The sequence below is a fragment of the Prionailurus bengalensis genome, chromosome B3 (assembly GCF_016509475.1).
Source record: "Prionailurus bengalensis isolate Pbe53 chromosome B3, Fcat_Pben_1.1_paternal_pri, whole genome shotgun sequence".
Lineage (NCBI taxonomy): Eukaryota > Metazoa > Chordata > Mammalia > Carnivora > Felidae > Prionailurus > Prionailurus bengalensis.
Window position 1 is genome coordinate 9,370,856 of NC_057355.1, and position 22,028 is coordinate 9,392,883.

General features: G+C 43.6%; 1 protein-coding gene across 1 annotated transcript in view; it reads right to left on the reverse strand.

The window, feature by feature from the left end:
• AGBL1 (AGBL carboxypeptidase 1) overlaps nucleotides 1-22,028 on the reverse strand; it is a 765,585-nt gene that overhangs the window by 624,826 nt on the left and 118,731 nt on the right. The window contains exon 6 of the mRNA XM_043554727.1: nucleotides 11,727-11,764. Within this exon, the coding sequence (XP_043410662.1) occupies nucleotides 11,727-11,764 (38 nt within the window). The remainder of the gene's footprint in view (nucleotides 1-11,726; nucleotides 11,765-22,028) is intronic.

Consider the following 22,028-nt stretch of genomic DNA (forward strand, 5'->3'; position numbering starts at 1 on the left):
TACTTGAAGAGGAGAGCCAGGATTTACACGAGAAAGAAGAAAGCTGAGACCTTCCCCGTTGCTTTTCTCTGTCAATTGCTAAGTGAGATACCAGTCTGTCGGTGGCGTTGCCTGCTTCTAGCAAGGGACAGAGGAACAGTGATATCAGCAGGAAACACACCCGCAAAGTGAGGCAGCATCCCATGCCAATCTGTACATGCTGCAGTATGCCTCCGGGCCTGGAGGGGGCGCTGCAGGAAGGCGGGAGCCTGTGCCTCCGCGCTGCTGGCTAAGACTGCCCTCTGGCCTTAGGGCGTTCAACAGCACAGCGGTAAGGAAGCACGGGACCCTAGCCTTGTGCTCCCTGGTTCCAGCTTGAGTCCTGTCACCCCTGATGCATCTGGTCCTCTCTCCTATCACCCAGACTGTACTCACAGTAGACTCTTACGGGGGCCCTCTGCCTCCAGCTCTCCTCCATGGCCCAACACATCTTACTAAAGCACAACTCTCAGTCTGTCATCCCCTAATCAATAATAGATAGATAGATAGATAGATAGATAGATAGATAGATAGATAAGATAGATAATGTGATGGCTGCAATGAAAGCTGGGAGTCTGGGGATGCCAGGTGGGGTCTGGTGTTCCCTGGGTCATACTGTATGGGTGGCAGTGCTTGCTTTGCTGTGCGCCCCTGGGATTGGGGCAGGGGCTCAGGGAGAGGCTGAGCGGGGTCTCCAACCGCCCCTGCCACCACAGCAGCCTCACCATCATCCGTGTGCATGCAGTGGTCCTGGGAAGCATTTCATTTAGGCAAACTGTTATTTCTTAGGAAAAAAAAAAAGATATGAAATTCTCTGGAAGTGAAATGAAAGTATGGATTTTAATGCCAATATGTCAGGTTCCTATTACACAATCTTGGGCAAGTCAGTCAACCCCTTTGAGCCCCAATGTTTTCTCTACAGAACAGTTTCTCAGCCTTGCACGATTGCCTTTTGGGGCTGGGTATTCTCATTTCCTGGGGAGCAGGAGTGGGGGCTGCAGGATGTTGGGTGGCATCCTGATCTTACTCACTAGATATGGCAACCAAAACGTGCCAAATGTCCCCTCCGGGGCAAAATCGCTCATGTCGAGAATCACTATACAATAGTTAAATATTTGCCTGTCTTGCAAGACTATGTAAAGATTAAATGGGATAATACATGAAAAGGTGCTTTGTAAACTGCTAATATTAGAGTCTGGAGGAAACACCTGACTTACACCTCGACATAAACAAATAATTGTACAGTCAATCCTGAATGTGATGAAGAAGTTACTGTGCACCTTCAGAGCCGGGAGATGTTTATCTTTTTTGTCTATCTCTTTAAATCTCTGTGATACTTTATCTTTGTCAATCCATAGCCAGTCATTTATTATGCCAGGATTATACAAGTTCTAAAGTCTAAAACATTTAGAGCTCAGCAACCTTGGATGTTAACCCCTGATTCCCTAGAATGGAAACTAAATAAGGGTATTCAGTTGGGTCAACTGAACGGGCCAGATATGCTGAATTCAATGATTTATCTATTCCTTTTGCAGAAAAAGCTTCTAGAGGGAAGACAGAGGCTGAAAGAAATTGTGTCTCATTCAATACTCAGGAGATATGTTAGGAGATGAATTTACGTTGCAATAGGCTTTATGCCTTTGTAGGATCAATTCCTGAAATTCCCAGGATTTTCCAAATGGTGGTGATAACAAAGTGAGACGTGATCTTTACGGAGATGTACTAAGATCCAGCATTATGCTCCTACCACATGTACATCACCCTGTTTAAATCTTACCAATTATCCTTGGAGGGTATCGTTTTCCCCACTTTACAGATGAAGTGGTTCCAGCACAGTCACTAAGGAACACACCCAGAGGGGCTCTGATTGGAATCCACAGAAGATCAGAGCCAGCTTCGAGACCACTATCCAAACACTATTCTCCACAAGGTCTTATCCTTTCAGAGAATAAGTGGTTTGAGCTTTTAGCAAACACACACCCTTCACACATGACCCTGAGCCTCCTTAAGGAGGCATTCACACTGTTGTCAAAGGAACACCTTGGCTCAAACTTACAGGCAGATAATCAAGCCAGAGGGAAAGCCCTGGATACAGAACTTACATTACTAGGGCTTACATTACTGCAAGAGTACAGGACCACCTGGGTAAAAGACAGCATCCTGTGTGGGTGTAAGAACCAGGATTGGTTCCAATCTCATTATAACAGTATGTGATGTAGCCAACACTTTTGTGCCTAAGAGGAAAAACTCAACGCCACCATCCACAGCTCTGTTAGATGCGGTGTGGATGCCTCCAACCCCCCAGCCATCTTGGGAGGGTGGTTCACCATCCTGCCCATACTTCCCACCATTATAATCTCCACTGGATGCTGAGCCTCCCCATTTAATTAGATTTAGTTGAATTGTTTAATTGAGTCTCTTGGCTCCAAGAGACTTAAAAGTTCCTCAACCAGGTCTCAGTGATGAATACAACATTTCAGATCTTTCTCTGAGTCAAACAAACTTCACTATGGCCACCTTCCTTATGACCACCACATAGTAAAAACCGAGCACACTTTTCTAACCTCCTGGAGGACGTGTCCACGCATCTTTAAGCTATAATCTCAGACCACAGACTGAATGCTGAGAGCGTCCCGAGAGAAAATTTATTTCAGAGGTTCTCAAACTTGATTCCTTTAAGCCCCAAGGAACATAATGGAAGTTTCTCAGAGTCAATCAGGAGCCACCGAAGGGAGTTATACAATAAGTGAGTCACAGGAATAAAAAGTAGAGCATAGGGGAACATAGTCGATAAGACTGTAAAAATGTTGTATGGGGACTACATTTATCGTGGTGAGTACCACATAATATACAGAGTGATGGAATCAGTACATTGTACACCTGAAACTAATAAAACAGTGGATGTCAACTCTACTTCAATAATAAGCATATAAATAAATAAATAAATAAATAAAGCAAGTAAGCAAGCAAGCCAGGAAAAGAGGGGGTAGCCAGGGACAGATCAGGCTATCATTCTATCATTCGTTGGGGCCTCCCACTTCTGCTTCCATTTTATCTACTTGAGATGTGTCATATCCTCATTATTTTGAAAAGGGTTCTCCTACTAAGGAATCCTCCAAGTACTCATCTTGTGGAGCCCGCCCATTTTTGCAAAGCCAGGCTGAAGTCAAGTGCAACGATGAGGAAGCAATTTAAGAGCACACAGGCGATCAGCAGAGTCCAGATTTCTCCAACTCCATGTGGAAAGTGTGGATCGCCTTTGAAATATGACGATATTCTGCCTCAGAGACGGTCATAACCAAGTTCAAACCCTAGCTCTCTACTTACCTTTTTGGGGATCGTTGGGAAATGCACACACCTCCCTCACTAGTCCTTCCTCGTTTGTAAAATGGGCGTGTAAAATGCATGGTAAGTGTCAGAGTTCTGTAATCACCAGTCATGATGGTTATTCCTTGAAGGTACTCTAATAAACAGTAATTCTCTTCCCACATTCGGCCCTGCTTCGTACTTCCTGGAGTGGCGGCAGGAAACAGTTCAAGAAACCCATTATAAAATGGGATGAGGGGTTCGTGTGGAGTGTGGGAAGGCCGACAGGCATTTCCCTTAAGTGGTGCCTTTGGCCTTGGCAGCAAAGGCGAGGAAGATACAGGTTGTCAGAAGGGCATGAGGGAGATGGGGAAAGGTAACTGCAAGATTTGCTGCTGTTCACCAGAGGCAGCCCTCAGAAAAGCTGCTGGGGATGCTCCCCGCCCTCCGTAAGTCCTGCTCAATCATGCTCAACATCACTGGGGATGCAACAAATTCCAGAGGCTTTTCCAACCAAGGGCTCCACTCACCCCGCCTCCTCCCAACTCCCTTAAATAATGGCTGAGCAAATGCCTCTGAGACCATCTTCAGCTAATTTCCTTCAAGACATGCAAGCTGCTAATGCTGGGAAGTACAGATAGTGTGGAATAGCAAATATGGCCAAAATTAGATTAAAATAACCTCCTGATAAACAAATTACTCACTGAAAATAAATATTCCACTGCTGGGGCCAAGATAACTAAAAGAACAGCACCACCACATGGCAAGAAGAGGAACTACACCTGCTGCAGTCCGGCCAGTCCCTGTCCCTCCACACTCAGCTACGGAGTCTGACCAGGGGAGGGGGACAGGGAAGGGGATTAAAGAGAACGGGTGGTATCCTATCAGCTTAAACCTTTAAAATATTTTATGTACTTGTGCAAAAGACAAAAATATTTGGCAAAGAGGTCTAAACTTTGAGCCAAGGTGAGGGGGAAAAAACCAACAACCAATGTGCCAAGTTGAATGCAGCATGACATAATGGGAGTCTATGATTCTTCCTGTCCCAGTTCCCTTCCTCTCCCTCACCCCATCATTCATCAGATTCTCCCCGATGCTCAGCCTCACAGCAAAGACTCTGGCCCCTTGCACAGCCATGCTGGTATGTTGGGCATCTCTTACCAGGTCCCATTCCAATGCTTATATGGGATAGACCATGTACTGCTCTTTTCTCAATTAAATGACAAATGCTCCCAATCACCTCCCCCCCCAAAATCCTTCTGATACTTAGAAAGTATTTATGTAGCCTCCTTTCAGCTTTTGATCTTATCTTATTTGGGCTAAATAAGCCTATCCTCACCATTCTCTTCTTGGAATGCACAGGGCTCAGGTCCCAGCATCTAGACACAGGCAGTATGCTCTGCAGCCCACAAGTTGTGTGTGTTACGTAAGCTTCCCAAACCTCAGCTCTTACACCTGTAAAGTGGGGATAATAATGTCTCCTTGACAGGCTAAATGTATATGAAGTGGTTGACATACTAAGAACTCAATAAACTGTAGATATCTGTGGTGTCATTTCAATACAGCAGTGTGATAGATAATAGCTCGTTACTCCGCATTCACACAAAGCTGACTGCAGCAGTCCATCCCAGTGTGAAAAATGCCAAAATCTATCAATATTATTTGAAGCAGGTTTTTGGTGCATCACAGAAATATATTGCACACTTCTCCAAAAGATATGTTAGAAGAAGAGACATTGAGTCTAGAATCACATCACAATTTGATTCTTTCTGGGGATGGGAATTGGGCTTGACCTCTTCACTAAAGGCATGCTGAAAATAAATGTATGAGATTTAAATCAAGAAACTGGAATCCTTCCTTAGTCACCATGAATGTATTAGCCTTGGGCACAGCCCAATGTGAAGTATGAGGGACACAGAAGGGACCCCAGCCTTCAAGGAGCTATACCCAAAAAGAAAAATGCTTACACACATATGCAAAAATACAGGAATCATTGATTACAGTATGGTTAGTTCTTATAGGTATAAATATAAGATTCTATAAAAGGTTTAATAGGTTTAATCTAATGCTGGGCATTAAATGGGGTTGAGTAGTATTCAGAAAAACTCTGCACAGAGGTATTTGTGCTGAGATATGAAGAAGGAGCCAGGGTCATCCGGACAGGAAACTTCAAAGTCACAGATATCTGGGTGGGTCACTCCCTCTCTCTGGTCCTCAGTTTCCCTGTGTAAAAATAAGGAGATAGGGGAGGGGACAAAGCCAATAGTTTTCTGGGCTATAGATGACAACACTGTATTATAATTCTCAAACTTGCTAGGAGATTAGATCTTAATTATTCCAACCACTAAAAAGAACTGATAATTATGTGACATGATAGAGGTGCAAATTAGTGCTATAATGACAATTATATTACAATATATAAATGTATCAAATCAACATGCCTTATATTTACACAATGTTATATGTCAAATATATTTCAGTTTTTTAAAAAGTGTTTATTTTTTTTCCATTGGGGAGAGAGACAGCACAAGACAGGAAGAGGGGCAGAGGACAGAGAGAATCTTAAGCAGACTCCATCCTCAGTGTGGAGCCCAATACAGGGCTTGATCCCACGGCCGTGGGATCATAACTTGAGCCAAAATCAAGGTCAGACACTCAACTGACTGAACTACACAGGGACCCCTACTTTCAATTTTTTTAAAAGATCAATCATTTTCTAGGTTCTCAGAAGCCCTATATTTTTGTGAGTGTGTCTGTGAAGCCATCTTGGAGGGAAATTAGTGGAAGATAGACAGGGCTCTGAGCTCTCAATCAATTAATCAATCAGTCGACTGCCACTGCACTAAACAACCTCAAAGGTCTCTTCCAGCTCTGACAGTCTCTGGCCTTCACCTGGAAACAGACGGGGAAAACACACTATGTGGGCAAATCCCTGTTGAGGCAGGTCAGAGCCCTGAAGTCAAGAGGACAGGCCCCATGGGAACACAGGTTGTACCTGTGAGTCCCGTGAAGGCCGCGCTGACCCACTGCTACCTGTGCATCGTCACAAGGTCACAGGAATCGCAATGCCAACCATCCTAAAACATAGAGTGTCATTCTCAGAACTCTTCAGAGCTCCTACAATTCCTACAAAAGCCTCAGATGGGTGCACCTCAATAACGGCTCCTACTATGACATTTTGCAGCAAAGCAGGTGTCTGGCCATCGTGCCCTCCCATCACTGCATTGCTGAAGGCCGGGCCACAGTAGACATCACTGAGAGCATGAGGGTGTCTCCACAGAGTCAGGGCTGTAGGTACTAGAAGGTCCTCCCTGTCTACACACCCACAGCAACAGGCTGACGGGCCTTCCCAGGAGCCGGCCAGCCAGAGCATTAACTAGGAAGACCTAGGACGAGTCTGATCTTCCTGCCAAACCTCCCGTTTGCTCCCTGTATCCCTCCCTCCCTCTTCCTTGTCTTCCTTCCTGTATTAACTTACCTCCCTATTTCCAACACCCTCCCCACACCTTCACTTCTGAAAACTTCCAGACTCCTCTTAAGTTGCAGAGTAGTCTGAAGTAAAACCATCATCTTATTGAGATTTAAGGTCTCAACCAGAAAGTATTTTGGGTGTTGCCTTGTTGCAGGAATGTGACCTTTAAATCTGGGCAACAAGGTTAACACCGAGGCATTATTGGAAGATTCATCACTGGAGCCAGTACAAATCAGGAAGGTTGCCATCACCACACGTTCATTCAAGTGGTGCTTCCAGAGCCACAATTTTTCAAACCTGCATTTATACCTAATGCTCATGGAAGGGGTGTTAAGGAGTGAAAAGAAAGAGAGAGAAGCAGGGGTTGGGGTTGGGGCAGACAGTGATAAAAGGAGAAGAGGATGAGGAAAAAAGAAAAAAAAGACAGGGGTGCCTGGGCAGCTCAGTCAGTTAAGTGTCCGACTTCAGCTCAGGTCATGATCTCACTGTTCATGAGTTTGAGCCCCGTGTCAGGCTCTGTGCTGACATCTCAGAGCCTGGAGTCTGATTCATATTCTGTGTCTCCCTCTCTCTCTGCCCCTCCCTGGCTCATGCTTTGTCTCTCTTAAAAATAAATAAACATTAAAAAAACAAAGACAGAGATATAGGTACAGGTACAGATGGAGGGAAAGGTGGACTGGAGGCAATCCACAAGATGGAGAGAGACAAAGGACAATATGTTACTTGGGTTTATTAGAGGGAAAAAAATTGCAATAGAAGCACTATTTCTTAATCAAAGCTTTGTTAAGTTTTGGTAATGAAAAGCTAAGTGGTTTTGCATAAGTGAAAGCATAAAAGGGCAAAACTTTCAGTATCAGTGAAATTGAAGAAGGGTTTGCACACATGGGAGTCAAACAGGGGAACAGATGTCATGAAAGTTATGACATTTGGATTAGACCATTCTAGCCCCTGCACACAAAAAAAGGACGCTTGATGGGCAATGGTTTTTCATTTTTAGCGTCCTATATTGCTGAGGCATTTGGAATACAGGCCTAGGACTTCCAAGCTTGGTTTGCCTGCTATCCCTCAGGAAGGGAAAGAGACAAGAGATGTCTTCTGGTTCATTTCCCTCTTCCTGCCATCCAGCTATCCTACATTGGCTTCTCATGTAGCAGCTACTAGATGGAAGAGAGAGCCAAGGCAGCATAACAAAATTGTCCTATGCGACCCAGGTCCTCTTTCTTTTGTTGCTAAGGTAGACAGGCTCCAGGTCTCCCAGATCCTCAGTCCTGCTTTCTCGATGCTGGTGGGGATGGTCTCCAGCTCCCCTCTAGACCCATTAGGTACAGATAGGACCTTACTGGCCTCATATTCCCAGGCCCACCCAAGTTTATTTCCACAGAAGCATTGGCTGCCCCAAGGTAGTAGATATGTCCTTCTGGCTTTATTTTAACTGGGGAAGGCACTTCCTTTGTGAAGCAATTACGGAGATACACGACAGTGTCAACTTTTATAGGACCAACAAGCGTAAAGACCAGACTAATCACTAGCTGAAAGGATTATGCCTCTAGGAACCAAAGGTTCACATAAACACTCCCAGATATCAGTGCCATATGGTAAGTTTTAGGCAGAAACTGACTTCCTGAATTTAGTTTCAGCAGACATAGACTCACCTGGGATCCAAATGGACAGGCATTCCATGTCAGGTTTTAACTATGCGTGAAGACAGTACAAAGAAACTAGAGGATTCCATGGCACTAACCTCTCCCACAGAAACCCCAGCCTACTGGAGCAGTACCACCCTTACCCAGACCCTCCATGCCACTCAATACTTTGGTTAGGCTGATAGAACAAAGTTGGTGACTGTCTGGTGTTGTGTTACTGCACCTCCCCAAATCCATGACAAACTTTGCTACTTAAATACTTTTCCTGCTGAGCCCTTTCCTGCTGAGCTCAAATAGGATCTCAGAATCCTTCCACCTACACATGGAAGTTGGCACTTGTAATGAAACCTATTTGCCCTCCTTGTTCTAAGATCCTCTAAATGCTTAGAATCTGTTCCCTCTCAAGTAATGTCTGCATGCCCATAGCAACTTTCTGCCATTTGTGTTTTTTACCTCTTTTGAGATCATAGCAATGATGCCAGTGCTGGGGAATTTATAAGGTCAGTTATTCAAGAAGAACATTTCTATGAAACACCAATAAAGGTATTTGGGAAGAGGTAGTTTGAAACCTTCAATGGGCTTCAACTCATGGGTTTGGTCAAATATACATCAATGATGTATATTCATGTATATTCATGAAGCCCATATCAATGGGCTTCAACTCATGGGTTTGGTCAAATATACATCAATGATGTATATACATCAATGATGTATATTTGACCCTCAGGGCACATTTGGTGGGGTCTAGAGACAATTTTGTTCATTATAACTGGCAATGCTACTGACATCTGGTGAGTCAAGGCGAGGGAGGTGGCTAAACCTCCTGAAATTCACAGAACAGTCCTCAACAACTGAGACTTATCCAGTCCAACACGCAGGAGTGCCAAGGTTTGGAAACCCCAATACATGTTAAGATAGAGTTTTAAGTGGTGGAAAGAATGATAGAGAACCTCCCATCCAACTCCCTCATGTTAGAAATAAGCTAAGACCCAGACAAAAGTCAGTGTGGACAGCTAAAACCCAAACAAAAGTCTATATGGACAGGTAAGCTGAATTAGGAATAACCCCACACACCTTTGTAATGGGGCAATAAAACCTGTTTTCTATATGGAGAGCATCAGGCTATCAGTTCCCTAACAGTCCATTAGTATAGTTAAATAGAGATTAGAACTACAAGTGTTAAGATCATTGGTTCTGTATGTGGGTTGTTGGGTTCAGGTAGTAGAGGGCAGTACTGTCATTTTTATATATGTAAATATCATTCATTCATTTCATTCATTCATAGGTATTCATTATTCATTCATTTTAATGTTGAGTCCATAAATTTACTTTGAGCTTTTCGTTGTGCTAATGCAAATAATTCAACAACCTACAGAGATACCCCTTGCCTGCAAAAGTTTGCCATCAGCTGGCAGATGATTCCAGTACGGTGATTCCAATACGGAGGAATCATGCAGAGAGGGAGAGCCTCTGGGAACATGGGGGAGGTCTTCCAACCCAGTCTTGGTGGGAAAACGGAAAGTTTTTTCGGAGGAAAGGTCCGAGCTGAGTTCTGAAGGCAGGGTAGAGGTTAGAAACTTTTTAAGTTGATCCCCTAGCACAGCATGCTCAGTTAGCTAAGGACAGCCAGTGTGCTGAAAACCTGGCTAAAGGTTCCAAGCCCGAATTAGTCAGTATTTTCACTGGCTACTGTTTCCCATGGGTCCGTGCATCATGCCTCATATGGAAATAGTTAATAACGGGCATATGACTGCTTTCAAATTTCTACACATAGCAGTACGTTGTGTATTACCTCTAAGCCAGCAATCTGAGAAATAGGGCTGTGTGTGTGTGTGTGTGTGTGTGTGTGTGTGTGTGTGTGTTGAAAGGGAGGCCAGCCTTTCTCCACTCTCAGGGCTCTCTCCCCATGAGACATGAAGATCTCTACCACCCAAACTCCGGGGGATATAGGAGAAAGCTACATTCCCAAGGCACAGCATTCACAGGATGGCTTACCCAGCCCCTCTCGGGTCCTTTACTTCCTGCAACCCAGCACTCTTGCTGCACCAAACACCGGGCACTGTCATCAGGAGCGGCAGGGTGGGCAGGTAAATAATGAGAACCAAGATGCCAAACCTGAAGCAAGTTCTGCCTTAACCTGCCCATAACCCACAGGTTATACTCTCCCTTGCCTCCTATCTCAAGGGCTTTCTAACCTGTCACTCTTCACTCCTCCAACTTGCACTAAGCACTTTTACTCTCCCTGCAGGACAGAGAGTTGTGAACAGTCCTCTGTATTGTGGCCAGTTACAATCAACCAAATAAATTCAAGCTTTAATTTTTTTTCCCTCAGTCTACAAATGGAAGTGCTCCATGATGTGGCTCTTTCTCTGTGCGTATAGTTGACAGAGATACATTGTTGGGGAGGGGGGGGGAGTGTTTATTCTTATTTATTTATTTATTTATTTATTTATTTATTTATTTATAAGTTTTATTAAAGTTCACCTATTACCCACAGGCCTCGGGCTCCCTGTAGAGAAACAAATATCACAATTGAAGCAGCTGGTTTCCAAGGTGCCAAATTAAAATAGATGAAGAGGTAAGCGCGGGGGGGGGGGGGAATAAAAACATTAGCTAAGACTTCTTTGCTCCCAAGTGCATGGAGTCTTCTATTATATTGCACACATGAAATTGACTCCCAATGTAATTAGACCAGGGCTACTAGGCAAACAAACAAAAAAAAAAATCTTCAAATTATTCAGACCCCCAGAGCTATTCTTTTGCAATCACTCAAGTAACTGAAAAGAGAGCCAACTTTTTAATATAAATTTGTTATTAGAATCTACACTGTCCAAGAAATTCCCAACACCCCACCTGCTCAAAAATACAGAGTCATGAAATGGTATCAGAACCAAATGCGAGAATCCTGCTTCCCACCCAGTGCCATAATCTTTTCTTCTACAGGACAACCCTACTGGAAACTGGACCTCATTTCAACAGTCCTTAAGGGCCACTGGCCCTGTTAGAAGGAGCTGGAGAGTTCCTCAGGTCTGCAGAAGACAACACGCTCCCTTTAGAATAAATTATCTTGACAGCATTATGCACAGGCATGCCCACATGGACAGATATTAACTCTCTCTTTGCAGCCTTGTGTTTGGAATAGCCATAGTATTCTCCATCTCACCCCCCAAAGATCCAGGAATGGCTCTATTGCCTTCCAGGTTGAAATGAGCCATGGAAGTACCAAGAGCACCTTTCACTGAACTCAGAGGAGAAAGAAATAACGACTTTTCAAAAGAGGTGCTTACTGGATTTCAGCAATGCTGCCAGAACTTCGGTGGCGGCCCTGGGGAAAGAGAAAGAAAAGTGGAAAAGTCAATGTTCAATGGTCTTTTTGTCAGCCCATGGATCCCAAAGCCAGCAGGCTCATTGCTGCCACCTAACAGCCCCATTATTAACCGGGGAGCAGGCATTCTATTGATTGCAGCACTGACCATCAAAGAGGCATAAATGCAGAAATTGCTTCAAGCAAAGTGTCTGTCTTGAAAATGGGTCTCAGGAGTCCCCATTGCTGCTGGAAATATCTCCCCCCTCCCCTGTCTTGCCTCCCACCTTCCACCACCTTCCTTACACTATGCTCCCCATATATCTGTTGCTCATCCCCGCCAGAGCTCCAGCCAGTCTCTTGGTTTATACTTGGGAACCCCAGCAACTCTGGAGGATGGGTCAGGAAAGGGCAGGATGTGGAGGCTGAGTGAGTACACCAATACAGCCAAAACTTCTTGAGCCTGGGTTGGGCTGGTGCGAAAGGAAATCAGTGCTGGAGGGAGTGGGGGAAGTAGAGTAGCCACGTTAAGTTCATCAAAGGGGATTAGCAGAGAAGGAAGCATGAAAAGAAAGAATGAGGGTGTTCCAAGCAAAGGACCGAGCCCCATTCTAGATCACAGGCCAGGTCTATAAGGTGACCCTGCATTTCTGATTTGCATGGCACTTTTGTTTTGGGGAGTTCACTGAGGAGGTAATGATCCATCAGATGATAGTTTTATGAGGGACATACTAGAGGTGGGGAGGAGGATTTGAGGTGACAAGGGCTCCAGCCAGAAGTGTAGCATGGACAGAGAATGAAGAAAGATAGGTTGAACGGAGCTTGGAGCCTTCCTCCTCAAAGCATGGGGCTCCCGTTTAGCAGCTTTGCATTCCCTGGGAGCCAAACAGAAATGTAGACTTTCAAACCCCATCCCTGGCCTGCTGCATCAGAACTTTCATTCCAACAGAGAATTCATAGGCATATGAGTGTTGGAAAATAACTGGTTTAGAGGATAGGTAAGTATGGTTTGGTTACTCTTTGATGTTGAGAAGAAAGTTCAAGGTGACTCCCAGATCCAAACCCTCTAGAAAATATCGAATAGTGTGATAACATAGCAAATAATTATGAATCCAAATAGTGACATTTCATGGCAGGAAATACATGCTAAAGTGTCATATTAGTCAAAGAGGTGAGGCTGATTCCTGAGTAACAAGAAAAGATTTCTTTTCAGCTCCTAACTGGGGGATGAACATGTAGTGCAGCGTAAGACACCTTTAGGGCAATGATGAACATAAGGTTTCAGACCACTATAGCCCACTATTCTAAAGAGACCTGATTCGAGTGCACAGGTCATAAGCCATTTGATTGATTTTGATTGATTTTGGATCAAAGGGGTATGGTGTCAAGGTCAGAAACATGAGGTGAAGCTTGTAAACAAAGAATTCACAGGATTTGATGACAGGCTTGTTGTGAAGGGCAAAGTAAAGGCAAAAGTTGGTCATGGCCTGAAGTGTTCAGTTGGGGTAAATGGGAGAACAAAAAAAACCATTACAACAAAAGAGGGAAACTGAGGTGTTTACAGAAGGTAATCATTTCTATTTGGGAAATGCTGAGCTCAGGATGAGGGGCACACAGCTACATGGAACTTTTGAGAATGATGCTAGAAGCATAGATACAGAATTCTAGAGAGATCTGGAGTTGGGGATACATATTCAGGAGTCACTATGGTAACAATGATCATTGGAGCCACAGGAACAGGTAATATCTGTGAGGAAATGCAATCAAGAACAGAGTACAGGGTTGGCCCCCAAAGCATCTACACTAAAGGACTCAGAGAATGTGCAATCCAGGAAGCAGGAAGAGAGGGGACGAGGGGCTCTGTTTTGAAACAAAAAGTTCTCTAGATTTTCTAAGAACAGTTTTTTTCAAACTGCAAGTTGTGACCCAATAGTTGATTGTAAAATCAATTTCATAGGTTCTGACTAACTTTGTGGATGAAATTGAATCAACTGTAATAGAATAGATTATATCAATATCGTTTCATGTAGCAAAGGTCCACTGTGATCTGAGAAACTTTTATTTCAATGCACATACACGCATGTGTGCATACGGGGAATCTGATGTAAATGTTTTCCTTTAAAAATAAAAAGCTTATAAAGATGTTGTTTAATGGATAGGGCCCATAAAAGATCTGAACAAGAACAAACGTCTGGAATCAACTAATGAACTAGTGAGCAAACACAAAGTATTTGATCTCCCAGATGGTGCTGAGATCCAGGCACCAAGCCACTCATGTGAATGTCACCCAGAGTCTCTGTATTTCGGGGTCTATTTTGACAGTAAATATCTGGAATTCGGTCCACTCTCTGAGCATATCTCTCTGTTTCTCTCCTGCTCTCCCAGTGTAACTAAGAATGTAAAACCCATCAGAAATGAGGTAACCAGTTTGTCAACCAATGGCTATAAATACAAATAAAGCAAAACTTTAAGCAGCTAAAGTCTAAATAAGTAAGAAAATACTCACTTCCACTCCAAGAAACCAAATCCACTGCATTGAGACAGTGAACAGGGGCCCCAAAATCAGTGCCTTTGGGGTGCTGAGCTGTTCCCCGCTCCACATGGACATCCAGCACCCATGTTGCTGGTAGTTTCACTGATTCCACAGAAGAGGACTTTTTGAGAGGGCTTATTTTCTCAGAGTTTAAACCCATACCACCATCCCACATTATGTGCACCCCCCAGTTGGATGTCCAAGTGGGATTGAAAGTAGAAATGCCAAAATGTCCTCCTCCATCAACTTTCCCTGACTGTACATCACTGAATGGGTCATTTAATAGATTCTTACAAAATACCCTGCTCCAAGAAAACTACAATACCCAAAGGCAAAGTAGAACAGCCTCTATCCTATCCATTGTCCCAATGGGGTGGGCTAACTCAGTCAAGATGCTAGAGGTCAGAGGTCACTTCCACGCTCCTCCTCAGATAAAGCCAAACTTAAACCACTGGCAAATTTATAAATATTCTTTTGTCATGAATTTAGCAAAAAGCCACAGACTTAGAAGAATTCAATTTACTTCTTCAAGTAGAAATAAACTTTAAGAGGCTTTATAATAGTCTTAAGTCATTTGTCTCCACTCTTTGGGGGGCCCGTATAAATGCCAAGCCCTGTGCTAAGTGTCCTATGGACATGATTACACATCAGTTAATCTTCACAGGAATACCGGAGGGTGAAATCATCAGTTCTGTCTTACAATGGCAACAGTGAATCTCACAATGAGCAAAGTTCCAAGTTCCAAGTTCCCGCAGCTAACAAGAGGCAGTGTTGACACAAAAGTCTACATCTGCCTGACTCTAGAGCTAGTGCTCTAGAGATCTAGTGATCTCTCCACCTTCAACATAGTTCTAGAAAGATTATAAGATAGCTCTCAGTTCAATTTCTTCATCATTTCAATAAGGGCTGTGCAGTTCAAGAGGTCAGATAGGTGACTGGTATGAGGTCATATCATAGGATTAATGTGTCACTGGGCCAATGAAACAACTTGTCCCACTTGACTCTAGCGCTTGCCTACAGGAAGCAGTTAAGCTGAAGCATGAGTGGATGATGATATTTAGAGGTAGTCATGGTGACAAGGAAGGAGAACTCTATTGGTAGCAAAGCCACAGAGGTCCATGAATGCCAGAACTGAGCTGATGAATTAGGAGCTACAGAGCTTGGGTTAGAAGCCTGGAGGTGCCACTTTTGTGGTCGTGGGTTCTGGGCTTACTTGACTGCTCCAAATCTTGGTTTCCTCATCTGTAAAGTGGGTATAATAAGATGTAACTGATGGGAAGGTATGAAGAGTGAGGTGAAGCAAAGATTAAATTAAGGGAAATTAAATTAAATGAAAATCTACCACACTTCCTGAAACACAACATGAACTGAATGGCATCACTGGCAGAACTAAGTGAGGAAGTGAAGGTTCATGTCTGCACATGTGTTTGCAGATGGTGAGCCCGCAGGCTGTCATTTGCCAGTCAGGAGAGGCCCCTGGAGAAAAATGAGTCCCTATTCCCCAGTACATGGAGAAACAGAATGACCAAATTATCTCTTGGAAGTAAAACAGTCTATAACTCAGGGGCACCTGGGTGGCTTGGTCGGTTAAGCATCCGACTTTTGGTTTTGGCTCAGGTCATGATCTTGGCAGTTCCTGAGTTCAAGTCCCGCATCCGCGCCACACTGGCAGTGCAGACCCTGCTTGGGATTCTCTCTATCTGCCCCTCCCCTGGCTCGTGATCTGTCTCAAAACAAATAAAAATTTTAAAAAAATATTCTGTAACTCAGATGGCCTAGATATAGAAATTGCCACCTAGATTTTTTATCTATATTTTTGTGTAATAAGTTACCACAAACTGAGCAGCTTCAAACAGCACTCATCTTACCATTTCCATGGGGCAGGAACCCACGGCTTAGCTAAATTCTCTGTTATGGTTTTACAAGACTGTAAGGTGTCAGCTAGGCATCAGCCAGGGCTGAGTCTCCATCTAAAGGCTCCACTGGGGAAGAGTCTGCTTCCCCTCTCAAACAGGCTGTTGGCAACATCATTTTGCTGAGGACCCTGGCATCTTGCTGTCTGTTGGCTAAAAGACCAGTCTCAGCTTCCTAGCGGCCACCCGCTATTCCTTGCAAAGTGGGTTTCCCCAACGTGACTACTTTCTTCACGAAAAGGGAGAGTTTCCACGTGAATATGTAAATAAGATAGAATCTGATAAAACACAACATAATCACAGGACAAACATGCTATATTTTTGTCATATTCTATTAGTTAGAAGCAAGTCCCAACTCTTCCCCACACTCAAGGGGAGTGGAATACACAAAAGTATAAATACCAGGAGATGGGGATCACGGGGTGGAGGGTATCTTCAGTTCTACATACCACACAGAGCTTCTTGTAATCTTTAGCATTCAGATACCACGATCCTAATAATCTCCTCACCAGGACGAGACCCTCTCTCGTCCTCTCCTTTCCAGAGAATGGAACACTACCTTCTCAGAAACCGAGCATGCAGCCTCCTCCCCAGCTTGCCTTTACCGGGCACACACTCAAACACCCCCATTTCAAGGTCTAGAGTGCTCTTAAGTTGTCCATTCTTTTCGATCTCTGATGTTTCCACCCTAGTCCAAGCATATGGGGGTCTGGGACATCACTGAGAAATGAAATTTCTGGAGTTTCTAGAGTTATTAGCTCTTGGTTGAAATTTACAGTTTAATTTCTTGCATAATAAATGCAAATGAGCTGCATGATCATTTTAGATATATTAGAAAATACAGTTAAGCATAAAGAAGTAGAAATCATGAAAATCACCCAAATATCTCTCCCTTAACTACTGCCATAACTCCAGAACAAATCTCTCCATAACCTTTCAAGCTACAACTAGAGTGATCTTCTCAAGAACACCTGGTTAGGGCACCCTCACATTGCCACCCCACACCCAGTCTTGCTCTTGGATAACAACCTAAATGTGAAACATGGTCCAGGAAGCTCTACCAAATCTGCCTGCCACCACCCCTCCAACCAGCCTTGTCTCACATCACCCTCTCTTATGGTCCATAAGGCCAATATTCCCTCTGCCAATCCTTGGAACATGTTCCCATCACTTGTCCTTTGTCCTTGCTAACGCCACAGCCTGAAATGCTCTGGGCCTTCCCTCCTCCTTCACATGTAGTTACTACCTCATCCTTCCAATCCTAGTTTAGTTTTCACCTCCTCAGGGAAGACTTCCTTGATGGCTAATCTAGGTCCATGTCCTTTATGGGTGTGTTTGTCCTTTCCCCCCATTTTCTCATTGCACAATTTGATTTTTAGTTATTCACTCAGTGATGTGATTATTTTATTAATCTCTGTCTCCTCCCTGCAGTCTGCAAACTCCAGAAAACAAGAAACCTTCATTTTGCATTATTCTTCCCCCCACCATTTAATAGTATTTGAATACAGAGCACCATCAAATATTTGTTGAGCCTTTTCCAAAAATTGGGCTCTGCTCTAGGAGCTTCATATACACTATTCATTCATCCAGAGATATTTATTGAGCATCAACTCTGTGCTGGGATAAACTGATAAACCAAAGATTTTTGTGTTCAAAAGGGTTGAGGTAGCATGACAAAAAAATAGCTAGTATACAATATTTTTGAGTAATACATTAAATTTGTATTCTAAAATATGATAAATGCTAAGGGAAAAACAGAAAAAAGTAAAAACAGAGTAAAGAGATCAGAAGTGCTGGGATGGGTTAAGATTTAAGAGACTGTCTGGAGTAGGCCTCATGGAGGAGGCAATATCTGAGACGTGAAAAGAAAGGAAGTTGCCATATAAATAACAGAAGGCAGCACGTGCAGACACCCTGAATGACAACAGGCTGATTTGTTCAAGGACAAGCAAGTTGGACAGGGCTGCTGGAGCCAAAGAGGGTGAGAGAGGAGAGCTGGAGCTGACGGGAGAAACAGGGACCGTTCACACAGGGCCTGGAAAGCACTGTAAACGCTTTCACTTCCCTCCAAGCGAAGCATTCCCTACAGGATTTTGAGCAAATGATCTAACATATTTTAAGGTTTCTCTGGCTACTCTACTTTTTTAAATGAAAATGAAAAAGGACTCTAGGGAAGCAAGAGTAGAAACCGGAGACAGACCAGAATAGAAACCAGTAGAAAGCTACAAGGAGCTTGCTCTACAAGGAGCAAACCAAACGCAGAAACAAACAAAAAGGATTATATACCATGGCCAGAGTGGGATTTATCCCAAGAATGCAGGATTGGTTTAACATCTGAAAGTCAACCAATGTAATAATCCACCATAGGAACAGAATAAAGGATAAAATCCACATTACTGTCTCAACAGACAGGGAAAAAGCATTTGATAAAATCCATCACACTTTCATGATAAAAACATTCACCACATTAGGGATACGAGAGAACTTTCTCTACCTGATAAAGGGATCTACTTGAAACTCACAGCTAACATGATACACAGACAAAAAAAAAGAATGAATACTTTTCCCCTGTGATCAGAAACAAGATAATGATGCCCATCGTCACCCACCACCTCTGTCTAACACTGTACAGGAAGTCCTAGATGCAGCATTTAGGAATGAATGAATGAATGAATGAATGGCATACAGACTAGAAAAGAGGAACTAAAACTTCTCCATTTACAGATGGCTCGGTTTTGTATAGATAAAGTCTGAAAGAATCCACCAAAAAACTATCAGAGCAAGTTCTGCAATGTGACCACAAGAAAAGATCACTATACAAAAGTCAATTGTATTTTGTATAATACACTAACAATGAGTAGTTCAGAAATGAAAATTTTAAAAAAGCAACCGCACGTATCATGGCAGCCAAAAGAATACAATTCTCAGTAATAAAATTACAGAAGAGACCCAGGCTTTTACACTGAAAAAAAAAAAATAGAAAACATGGTTGAAAAGAAAGTTTTTAACATTTAAATAAATAGAAATTCTCTAAATTTCACCTGCCACCTAACTACTATTATGGACCTAAAACCAGTGCAAGCATGTACACTCCAGGCCTCCTTCTTCAGGGCACAGCCAGAGTGATCTCAAGAGGAACACGGATATGTTTTGAATTTAGAGCTAACAGGATTTCTTGACAGCTTCCTATGAGACGTAACCGTAGCTCAGTTATTTCTCACAACAATCCCCATTTTTTTTTAAATTTTTTTTTCAACGTTTATTTATTTTTGGAACAGAGAGAGACAGAGCATGAACGGGCAAGGGGCAGAGAGAGAGGGAGACACAGAATCGGAAACAGGCTCCAGGCTCCGAGCCATCAGCCCAGAGCCCGACGCGGGGCTCGAACTCACGGACCGCGAGATCGTGACCTGGCTGAAGTCGGACGCTTAACCGACTGCGCCACCCAGGCGCCCCACAATCCCCATTTTAAAGATGAAGGGACTAATCAAGGTACATTAACCTGTCTGAAGTAGCATTAGAAGGCAACAGGGCTGGGATTTGGCCTTGAGTTGGTCTGACCCAACATCTGAGCACTTAATGCCCCTGGGCCCTTAACCCCAACACTGGGCCCATAGAGCTTTCAGAAAGAAGGAAGAAAATGGTCAGAAAGGAAGAAGGAAGTGGTCCTAAGAATTTGCCCCTAAAGCCTCTCTAGAGCTGGCTGGGGGATGTGGGGGTGTAACAGCAGAAACAGAAAGTGGTGGTGGTTGTGGGGGGGTGGGTAGGAATTAGCTAAATAACAGGCGGATGAAGCAAGAGGACTTTTACAAGGGATAGAACATGTTGCCTGCAGAGCACAGGCACCCAGAACGCCATCTGGTTCAGTCCCGGCCTCCTGCCTGGCTTGAAAGCGAGTAGCAGGATGGATAAAAGTACACACACACACACACACACACACACACATGTGCACACGTGAGAAGCTGAGTTACCAAGGAAAATGGATGGAAAATGGATCTTGCTAATCAGCATTTTCTTTTTTTTTTAATGTTTATTTATTTTGAGAGAGAGAGAGAGAGAGCAGGGGAAGGGCAGAGAGAGAGGGAAAGAGAGAATCCCAAGCAGGCTCCACACTGTGAGCATGGAGCCAGAGGTGACGCTCGAACCCAGAACCCATGAACTGTGAGATCATGACCTGAGCCGAAGTCAGATGTTTAACTGACTGAGGTGCCCCTGATCACCATTTTCAAGGGAGAGAGGAGAAAATAAAAATGGAAACCAAGATGGCTCTAGCAACATGAAAGAAAAGAAAAACCCTGAACACATAGTGTAAAGGTTGAACTGATCCTGTGCCCAGCATGGAAACTGTCCCTCTTTCTCTGGAGGGTGGGGGTGGGGGAGAGGAAGAAAAAACAACCCCCACCTCCCAGCTCTGTCCAGATGCTGCCAAAGACAGTTTGTGGGAGCCATCATTCATCATGGGAAATTTTTATAGGAGAAATTGAAACACAGACCTCAGACTGGTGTGGTAATACTCAGCAGGAAGTGTGATGGAGGGGTGGCTACTGCCTGAGCCAGGGAACCAGGAGCTCAGCTCTGCAGCCAAGACTGGGACAACCCCACCCCACCTGGTCTGTCAGAAGAGCAACTCCGCAAAGCAGAAATGGTTTGGAAGGACTTCTAAATTCAGGGGTAGGGGCAGCAGGATCAAGGACTTGGACACAAGCTTTTGAGACTCCCCAAGGCCAGGACGAGGAAGAGTAATGTCTGAGGAGGGGAAGAAGAAGGGTGGGGATTCCAATAAACTCTCACATACAGGGGACTCTTTCTCTACAGAGGGGTGTAACTCTCAAGTTAGTACTTAAAGCAAATATTACCTTTGGGCTTTCTTAAATTATTCATAAAGTAAAATATACACGGATATGTGACTCTAAGCCTATTCTGTAATGTGTGTGTGTGTATATATATACACATATATATATATGTAAATGTATGAGTACAGTATATAATCATACACATATATGCAAAATAAAAATGTTACAGAATGTTTTGTTATATTGCTGTAGTAGATCAGTTGCTATATCACACATTTAGTCAAATTCCTGTGATTCAACCCATCTAGAAATATCTGGACGCAAAACGGAAAGACCGGATCCCTATCTCATTGCATAGCACAGAGCAGGTACCCAATAGATATTTCCTGACCTCATGAATAAATAAAAACGTATCTGATTTTGCAGATCTGGTTTTGGATGGCTCAGTTGGTTAAGTGTCAGACTTCAGCTCAGGTCATGATCTCACAGAGAGAGCCTTTTCTCTCTGTCTCCCCCTAACCCACTTGCATTCTTTCTCTCTCAAAATAAACAAATAGGCTTAAAAAAAATGTGTCTGATTTTTGCTCCGGCTACAGGCCAGAGCAAAGACAAGCCTGACCATTCTGGCCTGTTTGGTTGAGGGATAACAGAGGGACCCCCAAGCTTGGTGCCAAGACTTAGCACCCCCAGCACCAATACAACCAGCACTTTGAAAGGTGGTCATTCACAAAAAAGGCAAATATTGTATGATTCTTTCCACTTATATGAGCTAACTATTATGGGCAAATTCATAACCAGACTCAAGGCAATCTGGGGCCGGTGGGGAGGAGAATGAGAGCTATTCCTTAATGGTTACAGAGTTTTATTTGGGGTACCAAAAAAGTTCTAAAAATTGATAGTGGTAATGGTTGCACAACATCAGGAATATAATTAAGGCCACTCAATCATACACTGTAAAATGGTTAAAATGGTAAATTATATGCGGTGTGCATTTTACTACAAATAAAGTTGTCATTGGATCTGATGAGTCCTCTCTTCAAAAAAAC